The sequence below is a fragment of the Procambarus clarkii genome, chromosome 67 (assembly GCF_040958095.1).
Source record: "Procambarus clarkii isolate CNS0578487 chromosome 67, FALCON_Pclarkii_2.0, whole genome shotgun sequence".
NCBI classification, from domain to species: Eukaryota; Metazoa; Arthropoda; class Malacostraca; order Decapoda; family Cambaridae; genus Procambarus; species Procambarus clarkii.
In genome coordinates this window covers 12574999-12589155 of record NC_091216.1, presented here as the reverse complement: position 1 = coordinate 12589155, position 14157 = coordinate 12574999, and the positions used below count along the sequence as shown (strand labels likewise).

Below are 14157 nucleotides of genomic sequence, written 5' to 3'. Positions count from 1 at the left end.
AGATAAGGCGGCAAACCCTCAGCACTTTAAAGACTAACTAATGTAAATAGAACACTGCTTGGACACCTCACAAATCCAGCCCTGAACATCATCCTGCTTGGGGACTTCAACCTACAGCACCTGAAATGGAAGCACCTGGCTAATACAGTAATATCAGAAAGGATACCTGGAAGTAGCCTAAATGAACAGGCACATGCAAATGACCTGCTACGGATGTGCGACAGGTTTGCCTTAAACCAGCAAATAGTAGAACTAACTAGGAAGGAGAACACACTGGACCTCATTTTCACCAATAATGATGAATTGATCAGGAACATAATGATTACAAATACCTGTTACTCAGATCACAACTTAATTGATGTTCTGACAAGCATGGGGAATAGACCTTCAAAACCAGTCCCGATTCCTGGTGGAGGAGATTTCAGCAAATTCAACTTCAATAATAAACAGATAAACTGGGAGCAAATAAACCAGGAATTCACAGAAATAAACTGGGAAGAACAGCTAGAAAATGCAAACCTGAACCAGTGCCTTAAAAAAATAAGCTCAGTAGCACTAGAAATATGTTCAAACCGCATACCCCTAAGAAAAAAGAGGAAGAGATGCAGATTGGAACGGGAACGTCGTTCCCTCTATAGGCGAAGAAAACGAATAGCGGAACAACTTGAGAGTCGCACCCTATCTCAAGAACGGCGAAGGTGGTTAGGTAGAGAAGTAGAAACAATTGAACTCAAGCTACAAGAATCATACAAAACCCAGGAGAGGCAAAGAGAGCAAAAGGCCATCAGTGAAATAGAGAGAAATCTGAAATATTTTTTCTCCTATGCAAAATCAAGATAAAAAACCACATATAGTATCGGGCCCCTGCGAAAGGGAGATGGAACTTTCACCGATGACAACAAAAAAATGAGCGAGTTACTGAATAAGCAGTATGACTCTGTTTTCAGCGAGCCACTAAACACACTAAAGATTGATAACCCAAATGAATTTTTTATGGATATGATACCAACATCAAATCGTATATTAGACGTCATCCTATCCCCACTGGATTTTGAAGAAGCCATAAATAGTATACCTATGCACCAGGCCCTGATTCTTGGAACTCTATATTCATCAAGAACTGTAAAAACCACTATCACAGGCCCTTCACATTCTTTGGAGACAAAGCCTAGATACTGGCGTTATTCCTGTCATACTAAAAACAGCAGAGATAGCACCACTCCATAACGGAGGAAATAAGGCAGAGACAAAAAAATTACAGACCAATAGCACTAACATTGCACATCATAAAATCTTTGAGAGAGTGCTAAGAAGTAAGATCACAAAATACATGGAATCACAGCATCTCCATAACCCCAGACAACATGGTTTCAGAACAGGGTGCTCTTGCCTGTTACAGTTGCTGAACCACTATGACATGGCATTAGATGCCATGGAAGATAAACAAAATGCTGACACAATTTACACAGATTTCACAAAAGCCTTTGACAAATCTGAACATGGTGTTATTGCACATAAAATGCATTCAAAAGGAATTACCGGAAAAATAGGCAGATGGATCTACAATTTCCTGACTAACAGAACCCAATGTGTAATAGTCAACAAAATAAAATCCAGTCCATCAGCTGTGAAGAGCTCAGTTCCCCAGGGTACTGTGCTTGCTCCAGTACTTTTTCTCATTCTCATATCGGACATAGACAAGGACACAATCTACAGCACTGTATCATCCTTTGCAGATGACACTAGGATTTTCATGAGAGAAGGCAACATAGAGGACACGGCAACCCTCCAGTCAGATGTAGATCAGCATGTCCTGATGGCACCAATTGCTTTCTATGGGCTACAGAAAATAATATGCTGTTTAACGAAGATAAGTTCCAGCTCATGCGCTATGTAAAGAAATTAAAATATTAAAACGGAAACCATGTACAAAACTCGGGCAAATCATAACATAGAACTAAAAGGTAATGTAAAGGATCTGGGTGTATTCGTGTCTGAAGACCTTACCTTTAAAGAACACAATAAAGTAGCCTTCACAACTACAAGAAAAATGACAGGTTGGATAACAAGAACTTTTCACACTAGAGATACTATACCAATGATAATTTTCAAGACGCTAGTGCTCTCTAGAGTGGAGTACTACTGCACAATGACAGCCCCTTTCAAAGCTGCAGAAATTGCTGACCTGGAGAGCGTGCAGAGATCCTTTACTGCTAGAATCCACTCGGTAAAACATCTAAACTACTGGGACCGACTAAAGAGCCTAAATCTGTATTCCCTTGAGTGCAGGCAGGAGAGATACATAATAATTTACACATGGAAAATAGTAGAGGGGTTGGTCCCAAACCTGCACACAGAAATAACATCACATGAGACCAGAAGGCATGGAAGGATGTGCAGAATACCCCCGTTGAAGAGCAGAGGTGCAACAGGTACTCTTCAGAGAGAACTCTATCAACATCAGGGGTTCGAGACTGTTCAACACGCTTACGCTACACATAAGTGGCATAACTGGCTCACCCCTCACAGTGTTCAAGAGGGAACTGGATAAGCACCTCCAAAGGGTACCTGATCAACCAGGCTGTGAGCAGCTGCGTCCAACAGCCTGGTTGACCAGTCCAGCAACCAGGAGGCCTGGTCGATGACCGGGCCGCAAAGCCCCGGAAGCACCTCGGGGTAACTTCAAGATATCCCTGGTGTGCCTCCGTTTGGATTACTGTATCCAAGCATGGAGACCCCATTTTCAGAAGGATGTAGATGTTCTGGAGAAAGTGCAACACCGGGCAACAAAAGTCATTCCAGAGCCAAGTCATCTCTCGTGCCAGGAATGCTTGAAGGCCACAGGGCTAACAACACTTCTAATCAGGCATGACAGGGCAGATCTCATTGAAACTTTAAAAATATTGAACAAGTTAGACGTTGTTGATCTGTATATATTTTTAGACGGTCAGATGCAGTCTCCATGGTGCAGTGATAAAACACTCGCATGTTTTACCACTGCACCTGTTTACCACAGGAAGCAGTGGTACCACAAGAAGCCGACAAGTCACCAGCTTCCTGTCCTCATCGAGGCCACTAGTGTTAGTGGCCTTCAGGTAAATCAGGAATTATTAGGAAATTTGTTTAATATTGGATTTCTGTATGGGAATACAGTATATTGGAGTGGTGATTACTAATTTATGAAAAAACTTTCAATGGACCTAAAGGATCAATGGACCTAATGGATCATTAACACTTTGTGGGGCCCAGCGTACACGCCCCAGCCCACCCCAAGGTGGGTCTGGCGTTTCCCGGGAGCGTGCACCAACACTAAAATGTTTATATTCTATCCAGTGTTCTGACCTCAATTTCCGTGCTACGTCATTCATTTTGGTATCAAATTGTTCACAATCTAAAGGCGCGCATTTTAAAACTATTCCCATAATGAGCAATAAGTGGAATTTTAAAAAATACTTTAATATGAGATTGCCAAATATGTCTCCGCTGGACATCCGTAGAATTAATTATGGTCGCAATATCGCAAGAAGAACCATATCTCCACAAGCTGAAAGTGTTAAGTGAGAAGACGCTGCAAGTAAAATGTGCAAAAGTCTACATAATTGAAAGCTAATCCTGTTATATATATTATACCTGTGAGAGCATAGTTTTCCCTGGGTATAATTGACAGTAATTGAATAATTGCATGTAGAATATGCAGGGCAAGATATAAATCAATGCAAATTGGCAAGGTGCTGCCATATATCAGAGGAGAGAGAGTGATAAATATAAATTGCTTGTTTGATAATGTGATAAGAGATGACGTGTAATTGACGGGTAGACCACAGAAAGGGCAACACATTACTCTTTATCGGGCTGGTATGACTGAATATGTTTTAAGATTGCTTGTAATTAATACATAGTGGGGGATTTGTTGATATAATATGACATGGATGCAGGTGGTGGGCTGCATGGATGCAGCCACCTTGTCTGGTAGTCGGTATCCTCTTCATTTTCTAGCATGTTGATGTTTTCAGTGAAATTATTTATATGTAAAGTATATGCCTGTCCTGGTATGTGTACACACACACACTCTTGCTGAAGGATGTACACTTCCCAGTTTGTAATTTTTGGAGTTCTCCCTATATGGAACTATTCTGCACTGCTAATTTCAGGTTCTGGTCTTTGGTGCATTCACATACACTTCATGTATTTTTAATATGTTAAAAAGCTATTGAGGGAGAGAGAGAGAGGTTATTTTCCAGGATCAAGTGGATTTCTTACCAACAAGACTGAAATGCAATTATGTATACAAGGTTAATTTTTTAATTTTATTGGCACAGTACTCTGCAAATAGCAATTAAATTAATGAACAGAAATGGTTTTTTGTATATAGAAATGTTATAGTTTATTTAATACTGTATGTAAAGCACAATTTGTTCAGGTGTCAGATTTTTATTGGGCATGTATGGCACAGTTGAATGTATTTTGTGTTTTGACTTACAAAGTTATATTTATGCATTTAAAGGAATTTTAAATGGAAAAAACAGCTTGGAAAACTGAAACATTACTTCCTTGGTACTGATAAAAAGCTCTTGTAAAAAACTAATTGTTTAGCATGTTAAACTAATTGGTCTCGATTCATGCTTTCCTTAAAAGTTGTCTGTAAAATCTCTCTTGCATAGAATTTAGAGCAGACTGTAACGTATAAGCTGTATTGTATTCATACGCATCATGAGATGAATACACACACATGCACTCTGTTTTATTCATTATTTAGGAATGATAAATTGTGATATACACTTGCTTGAACAAGTACAGAAAATTTAATAGAGAGTATGGTGTACAGGTACCAGTGGTCTGACCCCTGCTGTGGCACAGTTGGCTCTTGACAAGTTGTGTCCTGCAGTGTATGCTCTTCTTAGTGACGGCCTACACCCATCCCTACAGTCCCTCTTCGGCAAGATCAATAACTCAGTGTGGCGGGTCATTGAAGTCACCAGTCAAATAAGTAAGCTTATCTTTTTTTGTAATGTTCTTCGAGGATAATTCAGTTAGCACAAGCAGACGAAGATTCACAATTACATGTCTAAAGACAAGATGACCAAACTGTGCAAACTGTGCGTCAGAAAATGAAGACACGATGATGTTTCGGTCTGTCCTGGACCATTATAAGGTCGTGTAATTATAAAGACATTGCACGATTTGATAATGGTCTAGGACAGACCAAAATGTCGTCTTCGGTAAGCACAATATACACATGTATATATAATTTGTGACAATTTAGACTGCTTAATTATCCCCTCAGGATGGTTAGGAAGGGTGCATAATAAATGAATTAGACTAAATTTCAAGTAAATAAATTGTCGCTAATATTAAACATGTTTGCACAGGTCCCTCCACAAAGGCGCTAAATGACTTGGTGCTGACACTGAACAGTGAAGAGTGTTTATCAGAAGGACCCATCAAATTCAATGCATTCATATTTGGGCTTCTTAAGTAAGTTACACGAGTCATGTTCTGTTGTGGATTAATATTTTTACCTTTGAAAGCTAAATAACACAAACTAAATGATAATGATATTTTAAAGGATTGGTTAAAAGTTAAATTTACTCAATTTTTTTCATTACAAAGGATTTGTCCTTTTAAACAAGAAACCAATGCTGAAACGACCTATTTTATTTTTAACAAACATTATAATGGAAGTCGGTATATTATTTACCTGGTTTACCTAAGAGCCACTAATCCTAGTGGCCTTGACAAAGACAGGAAGCCGGCAGTTTGTCAAAGGTGCTTCATTTGCCTTGATTATGATCATTAAGCAAAACTTTCTCTAATATGTAAAGCTTCTTTTTATTAAAAATGACAGGTTAACATACTCATATCCCATCAACACAGTAGTCAGCCCATCCTCATTTTTTGGTAGTATTGTACTGTACTTTTAGTAATGTAGGACCATAATACATATATCAACGTACAATGCAATTAGAAAGTATAAATCTGTTTGAACTTTCTAATCTTTTTTGTCCGGAAAAGGTTTTGTATTTCTTGCATAGAGAACCTAAACTAACCTAACCTTCCAAGACCTAATGCACACTATATCAGGCGTGTTATAGTGTGTAGTTACAGTACATGTGTGTGCTATACTAGACCCAGGAATATTTAAGTTTGTATTTTAGCCTCATTTTTTTGGGATTCTATATAAAGTGAATAGTACCAAATTCTACTATTTTATTGCTTAGTACATCAATGTTTGTACTATGGTGCACATAATTACAAAAACTACTATCTAAACAGGAGGATGGGTTGCAGTAGTGCCATTTCTATAAAAATGAAATTATTAATTTTTTTAACACATGTTTTATATGTTGGAATGCATAGGCACGTAACTAGGTTCTATTAACCACTGCACTGCACAGAGTGCCTTAAAGCGCCTGATCGGGGGTGGGCAGAGTGCCATATAGCTTTTTAGGTACAGGGAACGATTCAAAACTCCCACGGCTACATGGGGACTCAAATCCTGTGCCTCAGGATTCCAGTAAACAAACACCATTTTGAAAAAAATTATTAGCATCCGTGCTGGCTGTGAGAGCCTCAGTACTGAGAGAACAACCTAGACTGGCACATGCACGAGCCATGCACAGCACTGCTGTGCAGTTAGGGGCCACAGCACCACTTAGTAATGATGAATAAAATAGGTATCTATTTTGTGTTGATAGTGTTATAGATGATCCTTACTGTGATAAAGACTATGTACAATGTTCAGATATCAGTAAATACAATGTTAATTATGATATTCACAGCATGAGGTAGAGAGAGAACACCCAGCCACTGTTTCCTGCATATATGCATCATGAAGTGACCTCATGTTCCTTCACAGTATAACCTTGTGGAAATGGATTCATATTCTGTATTTTTATGATAGGAATGTGGTAATAAAAGCAGTTTTGTAGCTTGTCATTGGAAAATGTGTAGAATACTGGAGGCATTTTTTTTAGAGTAGCAATGTTCCACATATTTAACTATATAAATTCCACAATTTACACACTATTGAATAATATTACTGCAAAAAACTAGATATAAAACCATTCACAGACACTGAAATAATTATGTAAAAATGTATTTGGAGCAGCTCCTGCCACATTCAGCTGTTGGCTGCTAGGTTGACCTAGTATTCTTGTTCTGTGTATATAAACTCTCAACACATAATCTTTGTGGTTCATTATGGTGCACAAAAAATGTAGATAGTTATATATAACATGTGTATATAGCATAATAACAGCAAAAACAGTGTGATTGATCTTGGAATATAATAGACGTGTCACCATATATGAGCTTCATAATTTTAAGTACTGTATAGCGATATTCCACACATTTAACTAAATAAATTCCACAAATTAGTACACGCTTTTTAATAACATAACAGCAAAAAAACAAAAAAAACAGAAGAAACGAATGAGATACATTGAAATAATTATGAAAACATATATTGGTGGCAACTGTCACCCCACGGGGTGACGGGGTTGAGTGTTCCCGAGCGTCTCATCACTCGGCGCCCATAAATTGCTCAACTTTTCAGCTCCATCAAAACTAAAGTATGTCGCATACAATATTTTATTTTAGTTTCCTGTGATCAGAGATTGTATTTAAACCATATAAGAAGATAAAATAATTTTTTGGAAGTAATTTTTTTTTGCCGCACAACGGGGGTGTCATATTATAATGCGGCACAGTGAAGGTTAAATAGAAAAGAATAATAATAATTGTTTTTTGTACAATGAATTGAAAATTATACAGTATTGTTTATATTTAAGGTATAATAACTTGGAAGTTTTATGTATTTTCTTTTTTTTCAGTATTCGATCTTTGGACTCTTGGATGAGTTACCTTCGTACAAGAGAAAGTGTAATCCAGAAGCATTATCATCCTGAAGCATTTCTCTACCTCTCTAATACTGCCACAAAAAGTCTCTATGATGACTTACTCCTTTCTCTCAGACCACTTGCTCTCCTTCCATTCAATCTCGACCTACTCCATGAATATAAAGCTCTCCATGCAAGCCTACAAAAGATGGAGGAACGTCTCTTCTTACATACAAGTTCAAAAGAAAGCCCTGGTGAACGGCCTCCATCTGTTCTAGATCATTTACATTCAAAAGAAACTAAAGAGTTCAAAAATGCAGCTCAGCAGGATCGTGTCAAAGCTTTGATGAGAGTACTAACATCTCCAGAGCTTGATGAAAATGAGCTCTTACACTCGACAGGGGATTTATCTCGAGAGCGAAGCCGAAGCCCAAGACCTAGATCGTGCTATGAGCATGTTGCCAATGAGGAAATGAATCCAACACTTAGAAAACGTTGGAGTGGTGTTCAACTTGGCTCGAGACTGCTAACAGCCATAGATAAACTCATGCTGGAAGAAGCTGGAGGAACATCCAGTGAAGATTACACAGACTCTCTTGATAACCCCAAAAATAATCGGCCTATTCATTCTCGTGCAAGCGAGTGTACTGATGATGATTTGCAAACTGATCTCCGTGTTAGTGATGTCTCTAGTAGGGATGGAGATGTAAGCGAGAGATCAGCATCTGAAAAGGATACTGAAAACGAGAAGGGTTCACGAGCATGTGTAGAGACAGAAGTAGATGACGAGTCTGAAGGCATTAGGTTCCGTCGACTTCAGTTGAAATGGGAGCAAATGGCAGGACCTGAGAAAAAGGCGGCCAAAACACAACAGCCTCAACCTGAAAAAGCTGTAAGCCCCAGTAGTGCAAACAGGTCTAGAATACCTCGGCCTGTTAGTATGACATCTCCGCAGCGTCCTTTCAAACCATTTGAACCATCAAAAGAAAAAACTTCTCCTCAAATTAAACAGGCCCCAAAACATTTTCCTGCCTCTCCTAAAGAATTGCCCAAACCTGCTCCTAGAAGATCGTTGAAAGACAAAGCAACCACTCCAAACTCTTTAAGTGATGATTATACCAACACAACTGCAAGACAACCTTCAGTTCGTTCTCGCCTAGCACCACGTCCTAATTCAGTCAACAGTAACATCGTTCGTGCCTCCTCCGTGCCCGGCCGTGTGCCTAATACTGGAGAAAAGGGCAACAATACTAGTGGCAGGTATGACGGGCAGCGTAGGTATGGTGGACAACCACGGTCGGCTAGCCACGGGAGACGTGTAGCACCTGGAGATACACCCAAGTAGGTAGTAGTAAGACCAATAAAAAAAGTATGGTTGTGGAATTTCTAAATTATAATTAATTAATTTTTTTATCGTGAGATGGTTCAAGGCAAAATTGCAGCAATATATTACAAAGTAAGAATTGTTCAGTTGACAGTCCTTAAATAATTTCTTTGCAAGAAGGAATACTGTTGTGTATGGTGTCCACAATCAGACTTATTTTATTCAAGGAATTCTCGTGAAACTGCTACATAGTAATGCAACTAATACAGCACTGTCTCAAAGCACAAAGAAGAGAGCACCATATCACCGTTGCTTACATAATATCGGGAAAGCCATTCTTGGGTATGAAGGTAATGTATTGCACTCAACTCTTATGATTCGGCACTAAGTTCAATAGCAGTTGGAAACTAAATTCATCTTTATCACCATATGTTGGTGTCTGTCACTTGTCTTTCTACTGTAGTCCAACACATCTGGCATGTTAAACAACTCTTGCTGTTGGGGATGACGTAGTCTCTTTCATTAGCTCACTTGAATTAATTCTCTGAATTAAATAATTTGTGCAGACTGGACCCATTCTTTCGTAGAGCAGAAGCCACCAGATGAAAGTTTAAATACTATCTTGAGCATAAAAAGATGAGCATTGAATGTGATGAGCATCTGCATGCTTCGTATAGTAGTTTTCATGTTTGCAAAAGATGGTTGATTTTGCTTTTCTTAACTTCTCTGATTAATATAAGGCAAATACCAGTTTCTTGTGTGGCAGCATCTATTGTGCCATAGACTGAGGTAGTCCTTGTTTGTGCTTTGATATCACATCACATGCATTTTGCACTTAAAATGACTCTTATTTTAATCTCCGAGGGAGATATTGTGGCTATTTGTTCTTACCTTGTTTTGGTAAGAGACATAATAATTTTTTTGCAATAGATGTACATCACACTATTTAGCTCTGGAATAGACTGTTTGAAGTTTGTGCAAAAAACATCATCTAGATGTCATAAAATAGCTTGATCATCCTTTTAATGATTCTAAGACTGTGTGTTATTTTTTGTAATTTCTCTTTGACATGACAAAAATTTTGATACTAAGCACACAATTTTTTTCAATTATATTGCTGTAATAATATTAAAACTACTTTAACCGCTGTAGGTCATAATGTAAACTAAAAATTATTGACACTGGTAACTGCTGTACTTATTAATAAGACACTCTGGACATTTCAGATTGGTACAGACACTCCATCACCGCCTAGCCACTGATAATGGTCACCTTAGCTTCAACCGTGGAGATATTCTGACAGTTGTGGTAGAAGTTGATGATCGTTACCTGCTCTGTTGCCACAATGATCGCAAGGGACTTGTACCTAGGGCTGCAGTCATCATTCATGAACAATGAAAACATTGGGCATGACTTGAGGAAACAGACGCACCTGAAGATATACAGGAGAAAACAGACCAGGCCTCTTTACTATTCTGGGTGCTGTGGTACTCGAAATTTATTAACGAATAGCTTTATTGTAAAGTGATTTCAGAAGAATTCTTTGAGAAGTATTCCCAGTGATTTAGGAGAACATTATTTAAACAAAACATGCCTAAAAGAATATGCAGTGTTGCATATCTAACCCCATTATCCATTCCAATATAAAAGGTCAATCACTGAGCTCAAAGGTGTAATATTTTTCGAGGAAGTAGCAAATGACAAAAGGACATTTGAGAGCAATGCCAGTACCTATAGCTTGTAAGACCTTTTATATGCTACTCACAAAACCTGCAACAAAACACTTTCAAGGAACTTGTACATGATTTTGAGTAGTATTATCCACCTTATGCACATAATCCTTCCTGTCATTTTCTCATTGACGAAAATTTTGTTACTTTTAAGAATTCTTCATTATCGATTGATGGTCGATACCCCATAAATGAACCAGTGACAATTCCTTTTTCATGTAAGTCTTGCCAATCGTTATTTCTCTCCCCAGCTCATACTATTGGCTATCTCAACCCTCTCAAAAGGCAAACATGGGAGCAAGTTATAACTCTTCCTATTTGAAGGTCGGCAGACAATAACACTGGGTCACAGGGATGTAATGTCTTGTCATTCTAATGGAAGATGCAGTTTTGAACAAGAAAGAATCCTAAGATCATCAAGTTCTTACAGTCTCGAATTTTACCAATTGCACCTTAACATGTCATCTGCAAGGTTGGGTAGCTGGCACTGATGCCAAGAACTGTGTAGGCACTAACTAAAAACCTTAAAATTTCATATCGACACATTACCTCAATGCATAAAACTGTAGCAGTCTTGCAACTAAGCACATTTAACTCTATATAACAGATGAACTGTTATATTGATAATTATCTTATCCCAAGAAAACCAGATTTTTATTCTCGTGTTCTGGTATTCTCATGCAGTCCTGTCCAGATAGTATTGTTCATGGTAAAGTCATCATGATTATTGTTAGCTTAATATATGCACCTGATACTGTGCACTCTGGCAATGTCATCAACTTTGTAATATTTGAGTAATTGATTGTAGAGTAATTGAGAGGACCACTGTTATTACTAGTGTCTTGTCTAGTAGCAGGTTGTTTGAGACTAGTGGAAGCCTCATGTTCCTAGCTCATGAAGACAGAATAAGTAGACTGTATGTAGACAAGTGTACACGATAAGTGGAGTGTACACACAAGGATGACGAGCTAGAGTGGACGGCAGCACTTCAGCACCACTACCCTCAGTGTCCTGGTTATGTAGCAGCGTCAGCGGCTGTTGGCTCTGACGGGTTTTTGTTGAGAGACTGGCTAATCCCGCACCCTTATGCACTACTTTCATCTCTTACATATATATTTGGAATTACCCACAAGGAATTTGTGTTAATACACCACATTTTATTTAAAAGTAGAGATTCACTTACATCATTACATTACATTAGTTAAGCATGCTTTCAGCTACAATAAAAATTGTCAGTAAATTTCTAATTGATATTAGTAAATTGATTTTATTATTGAATAGCATATTATGTGGCATTAAAACTTTTATATATAATTATATATAAATATAGTAGGCACATTACAGACTGTTTAATAATAGTGATATCTATGGGTTTGGAGATTATTTTTGCTAATATTTCATTTTTACTCTTGTTACGTTTATTAGATTAGCCAGTCCCTGTGGGGTGACGCTCAAAGTAAGGCCAAGTATACTTTGTTATACTATTAGGAACTTACTAACTGTCCCTCTGACTAAATTTTGTTTCCTCATCCTCTCCTGCATGTTCCATGGATTGTCTTAAGTGTTCCTCACAATCATTTTTGAATAGATTTTTTATATACTTCCTCTTTTTACTTTGTTAGGATTTTTTTTATGTCTTCAGGAACACAATAGGCAGCCCATATTATTTGATTTAGTTCTTCATGGTTACTTAGTTTGAATCTGCCTCAAGAATGGAATGACTCCGCTGTTGCAGCTTTAATCAAACACACCTAATGCATATGACACAGGATTTAAGGCTGTAGAAACTTGGTAGAAGACTAAAAGGTCTCAATAATCAAGCTCAATATGCGTATGAATACAAAAATGTTGTTCAACTGTGGTTGGCCAAACTGAATGACAAAGCATTGTGCCTGAAAATAAATTTTTGTAATGATTCCATATGTCGCTGTTTGCTACAGCAATGCCAGCTGTTCATCTCTTCCTAGTACTAGACCTTTGACCTTGTAGATGTGAGCTTAGACTCCCTGTGTTATAGAAGTTCCTGTGTAGAAAACTTGATTTGGTTGCAGTCAAAGTTGCCTAAGTCTACCTTACGTTTTACATACCTGTAGGTCGCGTTCCAGAGTAGGAAGTAAGTCTGTGTTTCTCCTTGTGATGTATAGATACGGAGTCAAAAGATGTAATTATCGTGTAATGAAAAATTGATTTACGTATGCTTCGTGTAATCTATAAGTGCATTGTTTCTGTACATTTTGATAGCTTTGTTACTTATTTTGTTGCTATTTGCCCTATATATTTAGGGTTAAAATCAAGTCAAATAAGAACATTTATTATTAAGTATAATGGAGGGTGCCTAAGTCTTATTTCTCTATATTTTCGTATGACCAAAGATATACACAAAACCACTTAACCTTTGTACATTTTATGTAGAATGTAAAAATTGGTTTGTAGATATTACCCAAAAATATACTTTTGGTTATTGCTTTAATGTAACATATTAAGTTGTAATGCTATTGCTGATATATGGTAGATAATATTATTTTCTTGCCAGTACTCATCGGACAGTCATGACAGAAATTTTAAGGTGTGAGCTTCCCTCTTCATCTTAAAAGTGAGTAGGGATTGATGCTATCAGGCCTGAAGTCCTCGGTATATTAACTGGTATAATATGAAACTCGTAAAATAATTTTAAAGGAATGGATAAATGGATTTTATTTTATTTCTTAACTGCTGTCTGTAAAGAGGCGGATGATAAATACACACACAGTAAGAACTATGTAACCATCATTATCCCTTGTAATGTAACCATAAAATAGTGGTCAGTAGTGTTTTTGTGAATTGGATTATTCTTCAATAAAGCAAATTTCATATACAATGTATTAAAACCAAGAAATTGTGCTTTATTGAAGTCTGGTATTAGTAGGGTCATGGTTGCTGATCGCTTCACAGTTATGCATGTCTCCTGTCTGTCTGCTGACGAAGGCAGCATTTTGGTTTACATATTCACTGCTCTATTACTATGGTGAATAAATATTGGTCAGGTAATCTTGCATTGTTTTATTGCACCTGTATCTTAAAATATATTTTAGTATTGCAACCTTTGTATCAAACTGGTAGTATTTGGGGAAGGTATATAAATGATTTAGTTGCTTATATAAATACTATTTTAATTTGATACATTAGAATAATGTCTTTACGTTCTTATTTGTTACAGTATAGAAAGCGAAGCTGAAAGTAAGAGGGTATTGTGTGCGAGGCACCATTGGAGACGGGTATGTAGATA

The 14157-nt window shown here is 37.5% G+C and overlaps 1 protein-coding gene across 4 annotated transcripts in view; it reads left to right on the top strand.

The window, feature by feature from the left end:
- Positions 1 to 13920, top strand: part of LOC123767557 (uncharacterized) — a 542858-nt gene extending 528938 nt beyond the window's left edge. For 3 of the 4 annotated variants that reach the window (XM_069310338.1, XM_069310336.1, XM_069310335.1), the window contains exons 7-10: positions 4826 to 4987; positions 5370 to 5475; positions 7833 to 9179; positions 10389 to 13920. In XM_069310338.1, coding sequence (XP_069166439.1) covers positions 4826 to 4987; positions 5370 to 5475; positions 7833 to 9179; positions 10389 to 10560 — 1787 coding nt within the window. In that variant the 3' untranslated portion in view covers positions 10561 to 13920. The remainder of the gene's footprint in view (positions 1 to 4825; positions 4988 to 5369; positions 5476 to 7832; positions 9180 to 10388) is intronic. The other variant, XM_069310337.1, reaches the window with a different exon arrangement.
- The last annotated feature ends 237 nt before the right edge of the window (positions 13921 to 14157 follow it).